This window comes from Solanum tuberosum, unplaced genomic scaffold (genome assembly GCF_000226075.1).
Source record: "Solanum tuberosum cultivar DM 1-3 516 R44 unplaced genomic scaffold, SolTub_3.0 scf00541, whole genome shotgun sequence".
Lineage (NCBI taxonomy): Eukaryota > Viridiplantae > Streptophyta > Magnoliopsida > Solanales > Solanaceae > Solanum > Solanum tuberosum.
Genome location: NW_006239474.1, coordinates 53,283 through 77,083, shown reverse-complemented (window position 1 = coordinate 77,083; position 23,801 = coordinate 53,283). Strand labels below are relative to the sequence as shown.

The 23,801-nt window shown below is 35.2% G+C and overlaps 3 protein-coding genes and 1 long non-coding RNA gene across 7 annotated transcripts; 1 reads left to right on the top strand and 3 right to left on the bottom strand.

The window, feature by feature from the left end:
• Nucleotides 1-1,290: 1,290 nt before the first annotated feature.
• On the bottom strand, nt 1,291-9,978 carry LOC102598935 (uncharacterized). 4 transcript variants are annotated; one of them, XM_015304452.1, is made up of 7 exons: nt 9,826-9,976; nt 7,631-7,907; nt 6,767-6,938; nt 2,780-2,906; nt 2,149-2,270; nt 1,919-2,040; nt 1,291-1,796 (listed from the first exon to the last, which is right to left on the bottom strand). In XM_015304452.1, exons 3-7 carry the CDS (start codon nt 6,806-6,808, stop codon nt 1,493-1,495), a joined length of 717 nt encoding a protein of 238 aa, XP_015159938.1. In that variant the 5' UTR covers nt 6,809-6,938; nt 7,631-7,907; nt 9,826-9,976; the 3' UTR covers nt 1,291-1,492. The 4 variants fall into 4 exon arrangements, with proteins under 4 accessions (XP_015159938.1, XP_015159936.1, XP_015159937.1 ...); XM_015304450.1 differs by lacking the exon at nt 6,767-6,938 and having other exon boundaries at nt 9,826-9,978; XM_015304451.1 differs by lacking the exon at nt 7,631-7,907.
• Nucleotides 9,979-15,469: 5,491 nt separating this feature from the next.
• LOC107058584 (uncharacterized) lies at nt 15,470-18,486 on the bottom strand. Its single transcript, XM_015304448.1, has 4 exons — nt 18,357-18,486; nt 16,379-16,981; nt 16,182-16,292; nt 15,470-16,094 (listed from the first exon to the last, which is right to left on the bottom strand). The coding sequence occupies exons 2-4, from the start codon at nt 16,979-16,981 to the stop codon at nt 15,603-15,605; spliced, it is 1,206 nt and encodes a 401-aa protein (XP_015159934.1). The 5' UTR covers nt 18,357-18,486; the 3' UTR covers nt 15,470-15,602.
• Nucleotides 18,487-19,163: 677 nt separating this feature from the next.
• On the top strand, nt 19,164-23,479 carry LOC107058587 (uncharacterized). The gene is made up of 3 exons (XR_001472141.1): nt 19,164-19,291; nt 20,480-20,583; nt 23,198-23,479. It is a non-coding gene; the product is annotated as an uncharacterized lncRNA (long non-coding RNA).
• On the bottom strand, nt 21,155-22,162 carry LOC107058585 (uncharacterized). Its single transcript, XM_015304449.1, has one exon. The coding sequence runs from the start codon at nt 22,114-22,116 to the stop codon at nt 21,202-21,204; it is 915 nt and encodes a 304-aa protein (XP_015159935.1). The 5' UTR covers nt 22,117-22,162; the 3' UTR covers nt 21,155-21,201.
• Nucleotides 23,480-23,801: the final 322 nt, after the last annotated feature.

Below are 23,801 nucleotides of genomic sequence, written 5' to 3'. Positions count from 1 at the left end.
AGGACAAAAAAAAGGAAAAATGACAAATGGTATAACTACTCCATATGTATGCTTGCTCTCACATCCCAAAGTCGCAAGCTTGATTTGAACCACATTGATCAAAGCAAAGAATGAAAAACACTAACCAATAAACAGAAACTGCAGCAGAACCCAGGTAGCTGACCCAAAGCGCCTTTTTTGTTGATGTGGGCTGTAAAGTTTTGTTTTTCTTCTTTGAAGTTGGTTGGAGCAGCTAGTAGTTGATCAAATGACAATGAAAATCCACTTGGTGATTTAGTGCTTTTGAGTTCCATTATTTTGCTGCCACTGTTTGACAAAGATACAAAACAGCTATATGCACATCTCCATGGACATAACGAATAGTTACTTTCTTTACCAAAGAAACTACTATAATGAACAAATAAAGAGATAAAGAACAACCATGGTCAGTGAAGACAGATTTGTACAAACCACATGATCTGGATGAATTTGATTGCGTCAAATTGATTTTCCAGCAACATTCCAAATGCCTTGATGTTGTAGTTATCTCAGTAGAGATGTTAACAGGCATTCTTTCAAAGAGACTACATTTCAACACTTGGTTTCTAAGTTGAAAAGGTCAAAGAATATCCCATAATAGAGTTATTACACTTATCTAATAACCCCATTCACGTCTTGGTAAAGTTTTTTCTAAAGCTTTGTTGTTTAAACTTAGATTCTAATACAGCATGAGCATGCTGATGCAAATACAAAAGATCAGCAGTTTACAAAAAACGTAAAAAAGCAAATAGAGCTGCAAAATAATTTCGAAACCCAACTTCTATAGCCAATTTTCAGAGTCAACCCATTCAAATTTTAGACGAAAAAAAAACTGTTTGAATAGTCCAGAAACCCATTTGATTTCTCTAATCAATCAGGCCAAAGTTTGTTAAGGACTATCACCAACATGAGTTGTGGTGTAGTGGTCGGACTGTTTCACCCTTAACCAGAGGTCTCGGGTTGGCGCCCTACAGTGTGCGATCCAAATTAATTAGTAGGGGGTTCAATATGGGCTCTGGATACCAAATGGGAAACCCAAAAAAAAGGACTTTCACCAAACACTTCAACTTATGATTCCAAACAAACTGGAATTAACAAAAACAAACAACTGAGAAAATGAAACCTTTGGAGTTTGCCACTCTTAACCACATAAAAATGGAAATCAACCAAACTATCACCTGAAAAGGCAAGCAACAGCGTAAAATACAAATTTAGACCTCATTCCTACTAATAATAGCCAAAAACTTGGGATAAAAGAAAGGAAAAAGACAGTAGAAGGCGGAAAAAGTAATTTCTCATCAGAGTACAATACATGTTTAACTAAACCACGCATAAAATGTTGGAAAATAGAAATATACTATGTACAAACTATGCATTCAAGTGTACTGTTTTTTTTCTCTTTTTGAATGCAATTTTCATGGATTGTGATGAAAACTAGAAGTGACTTCAATGAGCTAAGCAGGAAAAGAAAAAGCTACTTCTTTGTATCTAAGTGCAATTTGAGCCCTGATTCATCAATAAGTAATTGAAGCTCTTTCTGGTAATTCTCAAGAAGACTGTCATTGGAACTGAGGTCGCTGGAATCAGCCAAGCAGGAGCTAGAGTTGTCATTTTTAGCACTCTCTTCCGCTTTCTTTGTCAGATAATCACGGAACACCTTTAGCATTTCCACTGTTGAACGAGATTGCACAGACTCATGTAAGTGCTGGAACTTATTCTGGATTTCCTTTGTATCAACCATTCTTTCTACTAAGCCATTGGGAAGAGAGGCCAAAGCGCTTCAAAGAGGGAAAGAAAAGGAGAGAACATCAAATTTAAATCCGAAATGGCGAAGAAAATTTCTAGTTAGTACACAAACTCAACTCTCTACAGGTTCCATGTATGAAATGCGTATACTTACCTAGTGATACCTCTGACAAGACCCCAGTTGTAACCAACATACACAGAGTCTGTAAAACCAACATTAAATCCCTCTTGAACTGAAGCTTCTTTCCCTGCCATAAGACCATCACGGTATCCGACCTAATAATTCATCAGGAATTCCAAATACAAATTGAATTTGCAACCAAAAGGGACATATCTAATTTTGTTTTCTGGATGCTATCAATCAGATTAAACTTGTAAGGATACAGTGTGGAATTGGTCATGCCGCCTCTGCCATTCCCTGTCCATTTCAGATGTTTTATCCAGTTTATCAGTAGAATCATGGCACAAATCTCCATCATCACTCCACACGTCGCACCACTCGCTCTCTGGCATTAGATATTAATTGCAGTCAGCACTACTAACAAAACTATGTACAGGAGAGATCCTAACCAACAAAACTATACATAGATAAGAGAACATCTCCACTTAGCAGCATTTAACCAACATATTTACTCACAATCACGATCAGAGGTTTAATAATGTTTGAAACGAGAAAGTAGGGAAGGATAGGAGAGATAATATAGTTCTTTAAGTTTTGAATAATCTTTGACAAACAAAGGAAGGCGAAGGAGAGGAGAAAGAACAACGGTTAATCAATCCAGATCTGCTGAGAGTAGCCAGTGAAGAAGACCTTTTAGAATAAAACTTCTTAAGATGTAAATGAAGACCGTCAGTCTTCCACTTTGATAGTTATTCCAACAAATATGCAATCTAGGAATAAGAGCACCACATCATACCTTTTATTTATGGTAAGCAATTTGATATTCAAATGTTAATAGCAAAATGCATTTCTAATTTTCATTATCAGCTTGAAGCAATCAGCTGAAGTTCATACCATGTGAATCATTGTTTCCGGAATTGGTAGTCAGCCTAAGACTTGATTGAAGATTTGACATATCGAAAATGTCAGAGTAGAGTTCATCCTTTATACTGCTTTCCATCTTCAAGCCTAGGACAATCAACTGAAACAAATGCAAATAAAAAAACATGTAAGTTCAAATATCATAAGCCAAAAAAAAAGAAAAAGAAGAGAGATTTGAGGCACAAAAGCACTAATATCCATTGTCCTCCTTTGAGATATTACATATTATTTAAGTCAAAAGTTCCCACATGAATGCACAAACTGTATTTTAATAGTGAAGCTTTCAGGTGCTCAAGACAAACTAATTGTACATCAGCTACACAGTGGAAAACATCCAAGCTATAATGCAGCAAACTTGACAAAACGCATTATGATCAATGTTGCTTTCGTTCTTCTTATTAACATCAATAGAAGACCATTAAAAGAAAACTTTGCAAATTCTATACAGTTAATTGGTTAACATAATGTGCCATCCATTTATAACAATTAATATACAGTAGTGTCCAAGAATTAAATACATTGCACACAATAAAATTTTTCTGTTTTTTTTTTGGATAAGATATTGCGACAGCATAAACTATTACATTCCAATTATTCTTGAATATACTCTTTCATTTTTTTATAGATAGTAACTCAGTATAAGAAGCAGATGAATCTTCATTTTTTTACTCATTATTTCCCCTTTCCAGAAATAGACGATGTAGCTCAGCTTACCAAGTTCGGATTGAGGAAAAGGTTCGGTCAAATTCAAGAATAATAGGCAGGTCATCTAATTTGGGTGAAAGAATATTATTTTGATCTGAAGATGGACACAACCTAGAGAACATGTAGTAGTCCTAATCTTTTTTTTATGACAAGGGAGACCCGCAGCCGCTAACTTTTGGGTGCGCATAGGGTAAAACCTCCATTCCTGTGCAATAGCTCGCAAACCACACAGGAGAATGTGGGGTCCTAATCTATAATGTGGGGTACTTACAGGGTTACTACTTTTGATGGTCATAGATACTTCTTAACTTTGGTGGATGATTTTACTAGAATGACATGGATATTTTTGCTGAAAGCCTGATGTGTGTAGTGATTCAACAGTTTCTAACTCAAGTACAAACTCAGTTTGATAAGTTGGTTAAAATAGTAAGGCCATACAATGGAACTGAGGTTGTTAACTTAGTATGTGGTAACATGTTCAACAAACTTGGCATAATTCATCAAACAAGTTGTGCATGTACCCCTCAGAAGAATGGGGTGGCTGAGAGGAAAGCATAGGCACTTGCTTGAAATGACTAGAGCCATTAAGTTTCAGGCTCAAATACCTATCAAGTTCTGGGAACTATGTGTGCTAGCCGCTGTTTATTTAATCAATAGACTTCCTAGTTCAGTCCTGCAAAACAAGTCTTCATATGAAGTTTTATACAATAAAAGACCTTATCTGACTCATCTAAAGGTTCTCGGATGCTTGTGTTACGCAAAAATTCTCAAAGAGACTGACAAGTTACATTCTAGATCTAGAATGGCAATCCATATGGGATATTCTGCAACTCAGAAAGGATATCTTCTATATGATATAGACACCAAAAATCTGTTTGTCAGCAGGGATGTCATATTTAGGGAAGACACCTTTCCCTTCAAAAGTCATTTCCTAGATCTCACATCTTGTTCCCTCCATCAGATCCTTACAATCATATCCTGCTATAACTCTCGAAGGCAAAACGTGGAATCCTCTGGCCTATGTACATACACTCAGATTGTACTAAGACAGTCTTCAGAATCACAGGTTGTACCTGAGTCAGGAGTGGAGCCAGTGGTCACTGCTCAACCTCTGTCCATAGGAAACTCTCAATCTGAAACTAGAAAGTCAGGTAGAGAAAGGAACCCACCGATATGGTTAAACGACTTTGTGTCCATGACTGTACATAAGGAGGCTCCCTATCCTATGTCCCAACTATATTACCTATGATCATCTATCTCCTAGATATCAAGTTTCATAGCCAAATCTTCTTCCATAATAGAACCTACAAGTTATAGTGAGGCTGTTAAAGATCCAAGATGGGTGGATGCAATGAAACTAGAAATTGAGGCATTATAGAGTAATCATTATTTGGGATATAGTTCCTCTACCTAAAGGGAAGAGATCTATAGGTTGTAAATGGATATACAATGTTAACTACAAGGCATCTGGAGAGGTTGAAAGGTATAAGGCAAGGTTGGTTGCCAAAGGCTATAGTCAAAAGGAAGGGATTGACTACCATGAAACATTTTCATCAGTAGTGAAAATGAAAATTGTCAGGTCTGTTCTAGCTATTGCTGCAGTCAAGCATTGGCATATACATCAAATGTGTGTATACAACAATGTTATCAAAGGCGCGCTTAAGCCCTGAAGCGAGGCTCAAAACATGTTGAGCGCTTTGCCTCGCTTTATGTGCACTTCAGCGTCGTCATCAAGATTCTAAGACAAACTTTTCCTTGCCAACGAGCCTCTTATGAAGAAGTGAAACTAAACAATTGATATTTCACTTTATTATAAATTTTTGTCAATTTCTTGGGTCATATATTTGCCATTCATGTTTATAATTATTAGTGTTGGACTAAACATATACATTTGTATTTTTTTCTCCCTTTGCGCCTTTTTTCATTAAAACCCACGCTTTATTTACACTTTGCGCTTACCGCCCACACGGACCTTAGAGCTTTTTTTGCACTTTTCGCCTTTGATAACAGTGGTATACAATGCATTCTTAAAGGTGACCTTCTTGATGAAATATACATGGAACTTCCTCGAGGTTTTATAAGTCAGAGGGAATCTAAGATAAGATAGCATGCAGACTAATAAAATCCTTGTATGGATTGAAACAAGCTCCAAGACAATGGAATGTCAAGCTCACTGAGGCACTTCCAAGGTTCAAATTTCAGCAAAGTCAACATGACCATTCATTGTTCATGAAGAAAATTACAGAAGGTACCACTCTAGTATTAGTTTATGTTGATGATATGCTTATAACAGGTGATAGTTTAATGTTGATTGAAGACACAAAACTTACACTGCAAAAGGCATTCAGGATGAAAGATTTAGGTGAGCTTAAATACCTCCTTGGAATAGAGTTTGCTAGATCTAAAGAAGGGATTCTAATGCATCAAAGGAAATATGCATTAGAACTTATCTCTGAAACTGTACTAGGGGTTAAACCTACCATGACACCTACGGATACAAGTGTTAAGCTCACCACTAAGGAGTATGACGATCATCTTAACCAAGAAGAAAATAGAAAAGAAGGAACTCTTGCTGAACAAACTACCTATCAAAGATTAATAGGTAAGCTTCTATATATTACTATGACAACACCTGACATCTCCTATACTGTAGAACTCTAAGCCAATTTCTACAAGCACCTAAGAAGTCACACATGGAAGCAACCCTCAGAGTTGTTAGATACTTCAAAAAACAACCAGGACAAGAGGTTTTGCTGTCTAGCAAAACCTCTAACAAAAATATCAGCATACTGTTATGCTAATTGGGCTGCATCCCCTTATTCCAGAAAATGGATAGGCAACTCCTCTTTAATGGTTGCTTATCCTAACATGTTCCAGATAGCAAGGGAGCCAAACTCTACTATTCAGCAATACAGAGAAGGGAGTTTCTGGAACATCATCCTCAGAAGGAACATACAAGACTGGGAAACGGAGGATTGAGTAATTCAATTTAAACTCTACCTGCCTAATCAAAACAATTTACCCACTATTGTGATGAAATGCAATAGCAGAATAAGCCCTTTACCAAATTAGGATGTAAATATCCTTAAAACTGTCCCAATGTCCTCCATTAATTACACCAAAGTGGGGAGTAAACAGTAAGGGAAAGGCCAACTTTGGGTGAAGAGCAAAGTTGTTGGATCAGGCACCAAATCAAAAGTGAAATCTTAACACAACAAAATTAAATTTTAATAAAAAAGTAGAAAAAGAAGGAACCTGTTGTTTGAGGTCATAGGGATCGGCACCTTTCTCCTTCATATCAACAGTCTTAGCAGCTTCTCTCTCAACCTCTTTCTCATAGGAATGGAGATCCTTCAGTATGCGTTTGCAAGTAGATGTCTAGATTTTCAGATTTCTGACCGTAGCCATTGTCAATGCTCGATGAAATCTGTCAAAAAAAATACTAATGTGTGAAATTTTAAGAAGGTTTAACAGATCATATTAAAAGGGTTTGTGCAAGAGCTTTCGGAACACAAAAACATTACTCCCTCTGTCCCATTTTATGTGAGGTAGTTTGACTAGCCACAAAGTTTAAGAATGAAAGCAAGACTTTTAAAACTTGTGGTCTAAAATAAATGATAGAAGTTTGTGTGGCTGTAAATCATTTCATTAGGGGTAAAATAGACATTTTAAAGTTAAATTGTTACTTAATATAGAAATGTGTCATTCTTTTTGGGACTGACTAAAAAGGAAAGTAAGTCACATAGAGGGAGTACTATATAGGAGAGTAGTAGGAGATCTTTGGTTGGATGATTGACTTGTTAACATATTTATATTGCATTGTTCCTTTAAATATATGATTCGTCTTAACTGCTATGGTAAATTCTATACTAAACATCTATGTAATGGAATTATATTGCAAATATTTTTATTTTGTTTTAAAATCAAACACTTATACTTTTATATCATAAAATTTTACATAAAAAAGTTCCCTTTCCTCAAAGTGCATGTTAACAAAACTTCTTGGCACACAGTGAAACTCCGTATGCCATTGCTGGAATGGCTAGAGGCAAATGGAGGAAAACAGAAAACAAGATTCAACTCTTGGATGTTAAGCTGGCTAAGGCAAAGAGAGGATACCACAGAAGAAAGAAATTGCAGCCGCCACAGGAACAAAGGAAAGAGCCCAGAAACTGAGCCTGCTATGTCCCAGCAAAACATCGCGGTGAGTGCACAGAGTGGAGCATTATAACCCCTTTGAATACAATTAGTGAAAAGGAGAGGATGAGAACACACAATCATCAGCTCCAAGGAGTGTGATTGCCCAGATCTCAGATCCAGTTGTGTGGAGGGGTACCAATAAAACAGTTAAAAGAAGCAGCTGGAACGCAAAGGAGGCTAGACATGACACATGCAACTGCTATGAATAAGCCATGGGTAAGCTTATTTGATGGAAACATAAGGCCATCTAAAGATATGGACCTTAGAGCATTTTTGCGCTTTTAGCTTTTGATAACACTGGATGACTCCCCAACAATTGTTGCAATAGCCAGATTCATTGGTAACCAAAGTTCCTATGCTTATAAGTCAAATCTATTATCACAAAGATGGGTATTTCAGACTCAAATCTCATAGCATCTGTGATAGAGATGAAATTGTGCAATCAGGAGCCCATATGATAAATAATAAACCAGTCACTGTTAAACCATGGGTGCTGATTTCAGCTTCAATGATGAAGTGTTGAAAATGATTCCAATTTGGGTTAAGCTCCCTAGCCCTCCCCAAAATTGCTGGGGAATGAACTCGTTAAGCAGAATAGCAACTGGTTTGGGTACTCCAATATATGCTGATAAATGTACAACTAAAATGGAGAGGATCTCGTATGCATGTTGCACGAGTACTAGTTGAAATGGATGTCATGGTTCCTCCACCTGAGATAGTCAAGGTACTTGATCCTATTGGTGCTATATTTGAACAATAAGTAAGATAAAATTGAAGGCCACAATGTCCAGTTAAATCAAACCAAAAAAGAACCAGAACAAGTAGGCTCCTCCCAGAGTTGAGCCGAAGAAAACTAAGTAAGTTTGAACGAACAAGGGTGAGAAACCAGCTGAGGCAAACACAGGACAGGACCAAAGGAAGGAAATCAATGATCAAAGACCTAGAGACAAGAGGCATCTGAGGCAATTAACAGGCAGAAGTTGGACCAACTTGAGACAATGACGATGAAACATGTATGATAATTTCACAAGAATGACAACTTGATTGACTCAAGGGTGTGGCCTAGTAGTCAATGAATTAGGTTGAGCACCATGAGGTCGCAGGTTCAAATCCCAGCAGAGACAAAAATCACTAGGTGATTCCTTCCCATTTGTCCTAGACTAGGTGGATAGATTGACTTGGTACATGTTGCTAGAGGAAGGCAGCAGGTATCCCGTGGAATTAGTCGAGGTGCACGCAAGCCGGCCCGGACACCACGGTTATTTAAAAAAAAAAGGAAATGAAAACTTGATTGCAGCAAGAGGAAGCCATGAGCAAATCACACTATCAATTGACTAGAAACTTAGTCAATAATCATGTATTTAAGGATATCACATCAAACATTTTTTCATTCAAACATCAAAATGTTCAGTTAACAAACCTAACCATGATTTTCCAGACAATTTCAACATGAACGTTATGCAGATTATATTCCAATAAGACACAAGACTAATTTCCTCAACCCAGAATAGACAGTGATCCATCCATAAAACCTTACGTTTCAGCAACTCTTTCCTATCCCAATCAAACCTCCAGGACATGTAAACACAAGCAAAGCTCTCATTGCAACATAACAATCACCACAAGCCTTGTTGCATTTAAATTACTATAAATAACATAAAGAAAAATTGTGGTAATCCCTTAATTAAAATAAGATCCGTTTTAACAAAGACAAAACTCAAGCAAATGAACAAAAATCACATTTTCCTGCAGTTCAAAACTCTACCGTTTCACATATCAATTCCACTCAAACACACAATTTAGTTGCAATAATGCTATTGTTCAATCCCAAAGGATTGCTTAACTTAGACGCAGACAATTTTCAATGCCATAGGACTAACCAGTTCACGATCTACCTGACTACCCAAAACTTACTCCAAATCAGTTACTTAGACTTCATGGGATCGTCTCTCAGACAATTTGTCAAACACATTGCAGGCAGAACTTTAACGAAACTATTTGTACTACTCAAATAATTGAATCACCCTCCCATTTACAGGGAACTTTAACCAAACTCCACATCAAACGAACCAGAGAAAAAAAAAACTGGGTACAAGAGAAGAGAGAGCACGAACCCGGAGGGCGATGGTCGCTGGGCTAGTGTACTGCCGGTGGGCGGTGGCGGTGTGTGAGCAGATTCTCGAGATGTGTGTAGCCTTTACAAGAAAAACCTACTATAGAAAGCTTGTATTTTTTTTAAAAAAAACATCCCTTATTACTCTTCTGTTTAATTTGGAAGGTTGTTACATATTGTATCGTAATATATGTTATATTGTATTGTAATATATGTTATATTGTATTGTTTTGATTAATATAATATTTTAATATATAAAAAGTAGAGTTATTCATGGTTATAATTAAAAGTTAGATTGAATCGCAATTCAAATTAAATTGATTATAAATTTGATATTTGATTAGGTTTAATTTTAAATTATGAAAATTGATATTATTTGATTTTGATTTTACTAAAAAAATAACTAAATCAAACTGAGAAATTGTATACATAAATTTATAATTATTTATATATATGATTCATAAAAATATTATTTTTTTTGTTAAGATTTAATAAACTCAAGTCTTTATTTATCATTTTATCAAGTCCAACACTTAAATCTTAGTCCAACTATTAAAATTTCAAGTTCAAATCTATCAAAATTCATTACTTTAGTTTTTGCCTAACCTACCTCACATTAGGTTGTCATAATTTCTCAATTGTTGAGCATGGGGTTATTTTTTCTTATAAAAATTTGATCGTTGGTATCACTTAACTAAATCATTTTGTTTGTGAATTAATAACTCTATTATTGCTTAATTGAATCAACAATGACTTTATGTGGATTATTCATATACTAGGTGTTTGTGTCTATCGAGATGTATATGTCCTATTAACAAACTACAATTTTAGGGACCAATTTGTACACATAAAATTGTTCCTGAGGCAGTGTTCCAAACTTTGTACATGCTAGAAATATCTCTAGTTATAAAAGTAGTGTAGCACAGTCTAATGGACAAGATGGAGAGCTTTAAACTTCAGAAGATTCAAACAACTTCTCAACATCTGTTATTATGTTTCGAGCTTCTTCAAATTCAGGGCCTTGTTTTTCGTCTGTCTCCTCTAACTCAACCTGAAATAATATTTCTCAAATTATCAGAGCAGAGAAACAACTCACATGAGCTCCTTAAGTGAAATAGATGGTGGCAATAGGATGCATACTTTTAGCACAGTTCAGTTCATGCATCTTTATTAGAGTTGAACTAATAAAACATATTGGAAATTAAGTAGTCTTCCAAGTATCACAAATAAAAGACTTCATAGCATCACAAATCATATTTTTCTTCTTTTTGGGTGTTCAAGAGATTTGTAGGTACTAATTTTCAAGGCAAAACTTGAGAGCTTTCCGCATTACTCATCCTGGAACCCCACCCCTTACCTTATGACATTCATTTTCGTCTACTTTAACAAAGACGTTCTGCACTTCTGCTGAGGTTCATTTTTTTTTTCACTTTAAAAAGACATCCTGATAAAGTTTGTAATACAAAATCAGAACAAAGAAAGCGAAGGTCAAATGCATCTTGAGCTGTTTTCACACAATCAACAAACGATCAGTTGTACCAATAATGCTAAAACCTTCACTCATAACACAGTGGTTGGACTTCTTTGGTTCAAGAGTACATATTATGTCCTAGTAAGTCATCCCACAGTAAAAAAATAAAAATAAAAAATCCGGCAAGACAATTTCATGAAATAGATTGAATCAGCTACATAGATTATATATAATCTATCCACCTGGATCAGTCAAAATTAGTGAAAAAAGACATTTTTCTAGCAGGAAGAAGTCTTTTGAACTATTAGATATCAGCAAAGACAAAACTCATTAAGAGAAGGCATGTCAACTACATAATGAAGATTAGGTAATTTGATCTTAGATGGTGCAACATACTGATACTCGTGTTAGATAGCACAGTGAAGATCTGTAGAAGATGGGAGAGAGTATTAGGCATATGATTATTATTTCTTGTTATTATGTTGGGCTTAGTCTCTGTTTATCAAACTTTAGTTTGCGAATACCATGATCTCTTAAACTAATGAATATAGTCATTTAAGCAAAACACTATGAATAAACTTATTGCTTGTTCGGAGATCAGTTTGGCGGTGGAAGAACTATACGTCCAGGAGAGGTACTTGAATCTGCAGAAGAGAAGGCAGCTAAAGAAGCACGTACGAGAGAGCTACTTGCTACCTACAAGAGCAGAGTAGGCCTAACTATTGATCCAAACCTAAAACTTGAATGTGAGAAGGTATGCTTTAACTGCTATTGTTTTTTATATCATGTTTATGGATGCATCAAATTTCTTTCATTATGGAAAATGCATTTAATTCCCTTCTTATATTGATCTTGAGAAACAATACAGAAATCTGATAATTTATTTATAACTTTACACTTCTCAGCATAGATATAAAGTTGTTATATGCCATCCCAGTTCTATGAATTGCCATGCTGTTAGCGATTTGATCGGTAACACCAAAACTTGTTTCTTCATATAGTGGAATTAAATGTTTCTGTCAATCATTTCTACTTTGAATACACATATAGCAGAGTTTCATTTTGAAATAAAGAGATCTGGTCGCGTAGTCAGTCACTTAAATGAATGAGCAAAGAATTTAGAGTCTTCGGAGGCTTTGAACTGATGTGCTCTTTTTTCTCACAAATCCATTCAGATGGAATGAAGTTAAAGGTTTCAAGACTAGAAATTATATCATGGCCATGGCCCTTAATGAGTGGGATAAATTCACACTACCATCGGACATGAAGCTAGAGATCTTCAGGGATATTGGCATTCAGAGCTCATTAAAACTTAAGTGCACCTTCCGAGCTATGTAACTTTTTCTTCGATTGGATAATCTTGTGGATCTTCACTTTCCAGTGGTTAATTAAATATATTTGCACACTCAGCCATTGTAGATTATAGTAAACTTGGAAATAAACCAGAAGTACAAGAGCTAAATGCTAGATGTGGCCAATTGTTACTTTAATCCTATGAAGTATGCTTTACCTCTGAAATTCCTACAAGTGACATCTGTGTTCACATATCGGGGGTGGTTTTGAATGAACTTTTAGCATTAAGGGTGCCAACATTGCATGTTCATGCAGAGCTGCTACGATATGCACGGCAGGTGCATGTAACAGTGATTTTACAAAAGAGGCATGACATTACCAGCAAAACTATGGTTAGAAAGACTCAAAAGGCTTGGAAATGTACATGTGAAGAAAGTAGAGTGATATTGGTCTGAATTAGTTATCCTCCAGAACTGCGAAGTCCAAAAAGTCCTCTATAAGGCGCCCGGTCTTGCATTCTCATTTGTGTTTCCAGGACTGAAATCAAGGCCGAGAGGGGGAGAGTATGGAATACTAGGGGAGAATCCGTAAACTTCAAGAAAGTCAGGTGAATGGACCTGAAAGCACATAAATTCATATTCCAAGACTTTGAATGCAAACTAAATCGAATAATACATTTAAGAGGCTAGATGTGGGTGTTTTTCTTGAATTCACAAGTTGTAAAATAAACTAACGACTTATCAACATGGTTGAAATTGATTGAAGCATACCTTTTTAGAAATAGATTTCCTGTAAATTTCCATCCATACAAGCAGTGGTGGAGCCAGGAACTCAAACAAGGGGATTTTTTTTAAAAATCTCATGCCAAGGAGATTCAACTTATATATATGCAAAAAATAAATTAATCATTTTAGGCCCTATGTATGTATATTTTTCCAACGAAGGGGGTTACTCCTATGCCTCCACCAAAGTTTATAAGCAAGGTACATTGGAATTAATCTAGTTCAGATACTTATGTTTATGGTTGATTTAGATAAGATAATTGACATATTTTGAAGGAGTCCTTTGAAAGGGAAGAGTGTTTCAATTATTAAGCCATTCTTAATGTGGGTTTATATCCTTTCTTGTTTGAGAATCATGAGGTATGACTTACTTCTTAATTTTAGTGCTGTCATACTTAGGCATTGAAGGATGGTGACTCTTTCATGGACCTTGGCAAGCTCAAGGAAGCACTACCATTTTATGAGAAAGTTATGAATAAGTTGCCGTTTCAGGTGATTTCTTGTACTAGATGGACTTCAACACTTAACATTAATGCATGTATCTTTTTTTTTTCCCCCTTTTCACATCTTAAACCAGAAAAAAGAAAGAATTGTTTAGATGCATTTTATCCAACTTCATTGTATGTTATTTGAGTAAAGGTGCTAACTTGCTCAGCACTCTGTTGCAAATGACCCGCATCATTCCACCAAAAAAGAAGGAAAAGATCCAACTTCACGCTCAAATATCTTTTGGGGATAAGGATTGCATATGTTAATATTATTATGATAAAAGAGGCCTTGAACAAATTGATGTGCTTTACACATAAGTAACAAGGACTGAAGTTGTTACTTATACGTTTTTGCTTCTCTTTCATATGATGTAAAAACTTAAGATTTACTTTCTTACAAAATGAATGTCGTGGTTCATGAGAGACTAGATTACATTTGTCTTACTTTTATACTTCTTAACTTTGTGTTATCCCGTTCTAAACAAAAGTGTAAAGTAATAAAAGAAAACCTAAGGCAATTGACACTTCTCGTTTTCAGTACATTTGACATTGAAATCTATGGCATAATATTTGTGCAGACTCAACTTCATGGATTAGCTGCACTGCAGTGGTCTATTTGTCAAGACTCGCTTCGTAGGTATGTCATCTGTGATTCTCTAATGTCCTAGGTTTTAAACAACTTCTTAAAAATGTCTGCCCTCTGCTCTAATAAGAGTAGTTGAAGCATTTATGCTTAAGAATTCCTACTCACCCAAGAGAAATTAAAAAGGAAAGAGAGAATTTCACTGAGCATCTTGTTAAACTAATTGATAAAAGAGAGGCCAGCTTAGAATACTGGACCCCTACAAACCTGTGGATTCAAGTGATAAATTCACCATTTTTCTAACGTAATATTCTTGGTGTTCTTAATGATTTTTATGTTCTATTCATATGCTTTTTTTAGGGAAATAACATAGAGGTGCGCTCAAGTGACCCGGACACCATGGTTATTAGAAAAAAGGGCAATAACAGAGTGATTCCTAATATGTTAATCACCTAATGTGGCCATGCCCATATTCCTTACTGAGCCATTTTCTACTCATTCTGACTACTATAAAATAAAATGGAACAAAAATTTAGGGTGTTAAGTTAGATTAGTATGGAATGATTATGTCTTTCTAACAAGATCAAAAACTTAACTCATAAGTTGTATGGACATAAAGATCTCGTTACCTCAATGTGTTTGGTCCTTCTTGAAAGGGCACAGCAAAAACTCACCAATAAAGAAAGAAACGAATTGTTAATCGCCTTTACACATTTTTCTGGGAAATGAAATTGCAGAAAAGAGACCTCATGAAGTCTCTTTACTGCATTTATGAAAAATTTAATTGCAGAAAAGAGACCTCATGAGGTCACTTTTCTGAAGAAAAAAAACTGGTAGCAGATTTTTGCTTTAGCAGCTGCACACCATCCATTTAAATTCAATTCAATAATATGTACATTCTAATTAGCTAAATCAAGCTCAAAGAGCTGCCAACAATCAATCAAACTACAACAAATACATGTGCTAAATATCCTCCAATCAACACTACTTGAAAATCAACTTTAAAGTACTTCGAAATTGAATGGAAAAAGCATAGAAGTCATAAGCTGTACAATTGGATTTCAAACTACTTCAATGTTCTCATGCATCCACAAAACACATAATAAGTCTTAAAATCACCATAAAGTACTTAGTTTAGATTATCTAATACAACTCTAAACTTCAATAATGAGGTGGTATGTTTGCCACATGATCCTCATCATCCTCATCATTGCTGGGCTCATCGGTCAAACCTCTGTATTGACCATATACTTGATGTTGAATAGGTTGATACTGGGAAAGACGAGGAGGGCAAACTACATCACTGGGACAAGGGGGAATCCACCCCGAAGCAACCAAAGCAAGTAGTGCATCTAATTGGGCCTTAATCCCTTCATGCTCTATGTCCCTCTGCCTTTCCCTAGCCCGCGAGACTTCGACTTGGCTACATAGCTTAGCTATCTTCTGTTCCAAAATCTTCTCCCTTGACCAATCATCCTGGAAACTACCTAGGCCTTCTAGCTCCGAATAAAATTCACGAAAGGGGTCGTAAGAATACCCATACCAACTCGGCCCACCAACCGAGTCTAGCCACATTCTCTCAGTCTGCTCTTGGCTCAATGGCATGCCTCGGCTATCATCTAGTTGAATTTGATGGTAATCCTCAACGGATTGCATGTATTGATTATGAATATAACAGTAATAATATTAGAATATAAATTTAGGAAGTAAAGTAATTATTACTTTAAATTATTGGCTTACGTAGGTCAGTTGAGGAACCCAAACGTCTGGATCTCCGGGGGTTTTCTTCTTCCTTGTGTGTGTAGTCTTGAATGCCTTTGCCTGAGTTACCGGTCTCCCCAGTTTATTTTCCTACGAACGAAATTAATTTAGTTATTAATCAAGAATAATTAAATATTAATAACCTACAATATATATAACTTAAGAAATGAACGTACCAATTTCCTCTTCACATTCCCTTGGCTCTGAACCCCAATTGTGTGTAGAGAGCCACCCTTAGTAGTTGCTCTGACCATCTTGGCAACCTCGTTTATCTGCTTGAACCTCGCGTCGGTCTCCCAGTGTGGACTCCCCTCATATAAAGGCCGACTAGCAACTTTCAATTGTTCAAAGAAAATTCTAGATTCATCATTGGGAGCTTCTTCAACGTGGTCGCGAAATTCAAAATCAGGATGCAGCTTATGCGCATCCCGAACCATGTAGTGCATTCTATAATTTTGGACATTAGGTTTCACTGCCTTACTACTTTCACCAACAACATGGTGTTGAAATCTATCAAAACTATTGTCAATTTCTCCATGACTAGTCCACACTGTATAGTCTTCTTTAAACCCATTTCGATAAAGATGAAACTTAACAATCTCTGGTTTTTCATAATTCATACATTGACATTTCTTACAAGGACACTTCACCAAGCTACTAAGTTGAAAAGGTTCTAGTGTCATTGCATAGTCCACAAAACCATCAACACCTTCTACAAATTCAGGCTTCATCCCCACTTGACCAAAATTAGTCCTTTCATACATCCAACTACGATCCATCTACATAAAGATCACAAAATTTGAATTTGTTAAACACTAAATTAAGTAATAATTCAACATTTTTTAATATTATTGAGTTTCAAATTTAATACTCACTTTTTTTTTTGATAACTGAGAAATCCCCGTCTGTGACCCGCCCTTTGGACCAATCACAGCCTTCTAAACTCGGTGGATAATGGGCCCGCCCCTCTACCCTTCTCCACTTAAATACCGGGCTTTGCTTTGCATGGTGTGGGGCTTGAACCTGCAACCTAAGCCACAAATTCTCCACCTTTTGCCACTCGAGCTATGCCTAACTCAACTTATGACTTAATGCAACTAATAACCTACATATAAATACTTGGTGTTTTCATTATCTTAGAAATCGAATTGTAACCTTATTCTACTTAATCTTGAAGCTCTTTTAAAGAAATTTTTTTAAAGAATAATTTGCTTCGAGTCAGAGTTTTCTTTTTTCAATTTTAAGTTCAAAGTTGAATTGTAAATTCGAAGTTCAGTCCCTAGTTCAAAGTTCAAATATTTTTTAATTTAATTCAAGGTCCAATATAGTATAAAGTTGAGTTAAATTTCAAGATCAAGTAAAGCTAATAGTCCTTGATGTATGTAAAAAGTAGATCTTTTAGTCCCAAACATTGAAACTAATAGTTCTTTCTTAAAAATCTATTAAACTTAACAGAGAAAACATTCACAATTACTACACCAGCCAAATCTTCCTCCTTGCACCTTCGTCCACCGCCTTGCAGTGGTTTCCTTCATTAGAAGACATTCAATGTCACTAACTAATCTCAACACTTTCTCCTTGACTAAACCAGACCACTCTCTCATTTTTTTCTATCCCCAGCCATAGAAATATACAAACAAACACCTTATGCTCCTCTCATCAACACTCATGTTAAAAGGAATATGATTGTTATAAAATTTATGGGTAGTAAGAAGGGAAAATATAAAGCATAACAAACTGAAAAAAACAACAGATATGAGGAATTGAAGGTATCTAAATTTGGAATGAGTGAAATTTGTTTCCTTCTTTCTTCTCCATTTGACATCAAAGAAAAAATAAATATTGAGAATGACCTGTATGCAAATCTTGTTAGGTTTAATTTTTTATTCTTGGAAATTGGAATCTCTTTTCAGGGAAACTAAGTACGAATTTCTCAATCAAATAAGTGACAAAATGAGGAAGATAAGTTGGTCTCTTATCTTTCTTCATTCCTGATATTATATAGTTTTTTCACTTCCCAATTTCAACAACAAAGAATGAAATTAAGCATAATGGACAACTTTCAAAACTCACCCAAATCCTAAAAAGAACACAAATCACATAAAGCTCACGGCTTTGAAGAATGTATAAAGAATATGTAAAAAAAATAATTACCTGGACAGATTTGAGGGGCACTGCGGGGGTGGGACTGCTGGTTGTGAGAATTGGGGTTGAGAGTGAGGGTGGGGTTGGATGACTGTTCACAAATGAGAGTTGGGTTTGTATTTTTATTAAAAATAGAGACTCCTAGTGAGGTTGTATTTTAATTTTTTTGTTTGACGGTTTTGACTAATAAAAGCAACCTCACGAGGTCGCTATCCTTAGTTATAATTTCATTTAACAAAACTCATGAAGTCTCTTTCTTTAAAAATATCAAATTGAGGGGGTAAAACGACCTCATGAGGTCTCTATTTGTGACCTATTTTTGAGGTCTCTTTTTACTGTTTTTCTAGTAGTGATAAGCAAGAAGGGTCAATTAACATATGGTTTCATAATGAGAAAATAATTGTTTTCGTCCCTGTGTTTTTGACTTATTTTGATTTTGGTCCCTATGATATCTCACTAATCATATTTAACCTTTAATTAATTAAAGTAAGTGATTTTAGTCCTTCTACTAACAGTGAATATCAATTTAAACAGATTATTTACTTCTGTCAGGGGTAATTTTGGTATTACAATAATCATATATAAAAATAATAATATTTTTGTTAGAGTTCAAGTGAAATAACCCATTTCACAGTGGATTGCACTTCCCAAAGTAATGTCATTCATTTGGGAAAGTGAAGATTCAAAGTAAAACCCATTTCTCAAAATGATGTCTCTTTCTCTCTCCCGTGGAATGACTGATGTACAAAATCATGTGTCAGTCTCAAGAAAGTTGGAGCCGGCTATATGGGTCCTTGTTGTCTATGTTGCTTTGCCTTGAAATGGTCTAAATTTTGTTGCTTTGCCCTAAAACTGTAGATGTAGATGATGGTTGGAAGCACTAGTTGATCACAACCATAGAGAATGATAGCAAACTTTACATTTGAATCTCAATCTCCTTAAAGGTTCGTCATTCTATTAGAGCTTAAATTTTTTATTCTCTAACAGAAATAATCTTTGTAGAATGAATTTAGTATTTGAAAATTGTGTTTATTGACCATATTTAAGCTAAGAAGCTTGTTCGTTATTGCCAAATATTTGATAATAGAATTTCTGGGGTTGGCAATTAAAGAAAGAAGATCCAATTGAACTTCCGCTAATTGAATTTGAGGTGATTGCCTCAGCAACAAATAACTCAAAGTAGAAAACAAACTCGGGGAAAGAGGATTTGGTTCAAATTTCTGAATGGTTAATTGAGATATGTATAAAGGAAATTAGCTAATTAGACATAACATTTTTAGTCTTGCTACACCTTTCACTATTTTATAAGATACACTATCCTTAAATACAATATACATGTTTAAATTGATAGACTAAAGCAACTATGTAAACTAATCTTTTATGAACTTAAAGCTGATGCATAAATTTTAAATTAGTAACTTCAAATTCTCATGAGAATTCAATAATTTATTCTATCGTCTTTCATAGATTTTAAGTTGCATAAAGTTTCAAAAAGAAAACAAAATCATCCATGAACATGAATAATTTCATAATCATAATGAAAGAACTAGATCTAAACTTGTGTATGTACTTCTTTATTTAAGGAACATTTTTTTTCTTGGCCCGTGGATCACTTCCCACCCTCTTTCTACTTTGAGAAAGTACTTCTTGTAATTTTGATATTGGTACGTATTGTGTTCCCATTCTCTCGATGAAGAGTGGTCTTGTAACTTCTCTGGAATGCTCACCAATTTCTTCTAAAATGAAAGCAGAACTTCTCAATTGCTCTTTTGGTACCCTTGGTTGATTAAGTTGATTGACCTACAATATATATATAAGAAAATAAGTCAGATAGTAAGTCGGATACAAGCAACATTAGTAGATAACAAGAAAGGTAATTACAGTTCGTTCAGCTATAAAAGAATTGGACTGCATTGATGTCGCACTCTCAATAATGGTGCTTGAACCTTACAATAAAAAAATTGTATCATTATCCTGGACTTGTTTGACTACTTATGTCTGTTGCATTATTAAGTAGACAACAATAACTGAAAAGAACCAATTTATTTGACTACTTACTTCTGTTGCATTATTAGGTGTAGAAGGGCCTTCCTTTACGACTTCTTGATGAATTTGTTGTTGTTGAACTTCAGAGTGGATTCTCCCCATAAGAATAGGGCACTTTCTACTATTGTGCCCTAATGTTCCACATGATCCACACTTCTTTTTTCTGCCTTTTCTTGATGCTTTTAACAAGGTAAGCTTTCCAGAATCTGATTCTTTTTTAGTTGTCTCGTCAATCCCTCTCTTCCTTAGTTTTCTTGGTCTCCCTGGTTGTACTTTATATATTGGTGGCAATGGTGGTTCAATACCTGTCTTAGGCCATTGCTCAATGCTGACAATTGGCAGGATGGATGGACTGTAACTCTTCATGTACTGATCAACTGTATAACATTCATGAACATATATTTCAGGCTCATCCTTCTTAATCCATATAGCTGCAATAGCATGATTACAAGGTATTCCTGTTAAGTCCCATCTTCTACAAGAACATGTCTTCTCATCAAATGCTGGAATTAAACCCTTTTGTTTATCAGAAATGAAAGTCCATGCAAAAGGGTTTATCTGGAATTATTGTGTAGATGTCTCACACAAAATCTGTGTGCAATATCTGGCATCATCTCATCAAATGCTGGAATTAAACCCTTTTGTTTATCAGAAATGAAAGTCCATGCAAAAGGGTTTTGTGATATTCCTAGGTCCTCATCAAGAAGCGTTAGAAACCACTTCCATGTTCCTTAGTTCACCTTCTAACAATTGCGAATGCAATAGGATATATGTTGTCGTTTCCATCAATGCCTACTGCTGTCAATAGTTAACTCCCCTTTTGGTGCCCTTTCAAATGACATACATCAACCCCTATTATCGGTCGACATCCGGCTAAAAAACCCTGTTTGCAAGCTGCAAAACATATATAAAGTCTCAAAAATCTTTTTCTACCATTAACCATTGTTTTTGGATTTTCATCCAGCTTCAAAATACATGTAGTCCCTGGATTACTCCTTCTTAGCTCAGCACAGTAATCCCATAACATATCAAATTGCTCTTCTTTAGTTCCTGTAATTAGATCTAATGCCTTCCTCTTTGCCATATAAGCTTGGGTTCGAGTAATAGTACAATTATGAGTCCTCATCACATGAGTTTGGAATTCTTTTACTCCCCAACTTGGATTTATTCTAAATTCTTCTACGTACTTCTTAGCCAAAAATCCCGAGTCAATAGTCTTGTTATCTCTTTGTTTGCCACAAGAATGGTCAGGGCCTATTGTCTTGATCTTGAAAGGTTCATCTTGATTAGACTTTGATGCAAATATGAACCATTTGCAACTCGACACCTTACAAATGGCCCTCGACCTTGTACTTTCGTTCTTCTTAAACTTGATGTCTCTTTTTTGGAACACAGCATGTACCTCAACTGCCCACTTGAATTCTTTGCTATTGCTGAAAATCATATCAAGTGTAAACTTAAAATTTTGGATCCTCCAAAATCCCCTAGTTGGATTAAAAACAATGGATCTTTTAAGATTTTCATCATCAGAATCTCCATGTAAACTCATTAATTCCTCATCTGATGTAGCACAATCATTTTCTTGAGTGTCATTGGGAAACATAGCCAACATGTTTGAGGCAACTCCAACCTCCATAGTTTTTTCTTTAACTTGATTTTCTCTGTTTCTCCCATTAAGGCCAACCCATTCTACAGTAGAGTCAACGATTTTATCAAAAATCATATCATCTTCTTCCAAGGAATAATCAGGGTCATTAAATGACTCACATTCTTCACATGTGGCATCACTCTCGTCACTTTTCTCTGTTACATTCACATCTATCAAATCTTCTCCGCCTTGTAATGGGTTGCCCTCAGAAACAGCTACATCATAGTTCCATTGGTCCTCTTCCGTGTGCTCAACAAATATTTCAACTACTCTACTGTCAGTTATTTCATAGACAAGGTTATATATATCTAAATCAATTGTCAAAAGTCTTATACTCGTCTCAAAATAAGGCCCAAACTTGAACCAAAATTTCACCTTTTTATCATTAACTTTAAACTTTTTCATACATTGCCTCATCTGAATAATGGAATTTTTATTTCCATTGCAATAGTCATATTAAGCTATATGTCCATTAACATAGTTCATCACTGGCTCAAACACCCACCAACCCTTGTAGTGTAATTTAATGGTGTACATATATGAATCTTCACCTTCATCTGTCGTGTAAAAGAAAAAGTAGATTCTATTAGTGTTATAACAATAAACATCTCCAATAGAAAATGTAAATGATACAAATCCAACACAAAAATATGTAACCAATAATGTAAATCTATATTAATTTTGAATTTGAATTATGCAAACTACAGTTCCTAAAAAAGTTTACTTATCTGTATCATAGTTTATGATTACTTCACATTTAACTGTGTGCACTTCTGAATTTTCATTTTCATCTATTGTTTTTAAAAAAAACAAGAATATGCTTATGGTATTCTAATAAGTGGAACAAACACAAAATGTAATATGTCATACAAATTTAGAGTATGCACTACAAATATTTGATTTTTATAATTCTTATAGCTTTTTTTAAAAAATGGATATTTATTCTTTATGTGAAATATTAGTTGTTGCGTTCTGTAACTCAACTTTTTTTTTCTTCAGATTTCCATATAATCAAAGATTTAGGCTATAAATAAATTAATTGAGTACTTACATGCCGGCGTGAATTGTAGTCCATTCTTGCTTTGGAGTTTCATTGTGAAATTGAATGATATTGTTTCACTTCAAGAAGTGTACTGAGTTGTTTTTTGTGCTGCAGGAGGAGTGTCTGGATTGTATTCTCATATAAATGGGAGGCAACTAAAGAGAAAAATTGTTCATCAACCAACGAACACACAAAGTAGTGTATGAGAGGATTGAATTCACATTCAAATTGAAGAAGGGAGTAGGGCTGGGATATGCTAGCTTGTGTATAAGAGAGGATGTTACGGGAGAAGTTTTAAATATTTTGTAGCTTTAGGTTTTTTTCCCTGCATAGAAGTGTTTCTTGTTGTAATACCAAAATTACCCCTGACAGCAGTAAGTGATCTGTTTAAATTGATATTCACTGTTAGTAGAAGGACTGAAATCACTTACTTTAATTAATTAAAGGTTAAGTATGATTTGCGAGATATCATAGGGACCAAAACAAAAATAAGACAACAACACAGGGACGAAAACAATTATTTTCTCTTTCATAATTTATATGTGACGAGCATCTATCTCTAGACATCAATTAACCAACTTTCTAATATATCAATCCCTGGTAGTTACTTTAAAAAAAGGAACACTGACTGATTTCCTGCCCAAAAGCAACACTCGTGAAAAATACATAAAAAGATGAGTGTCTATCCCATCCAAATTTGTCAGAGTCCAGAGGGAAT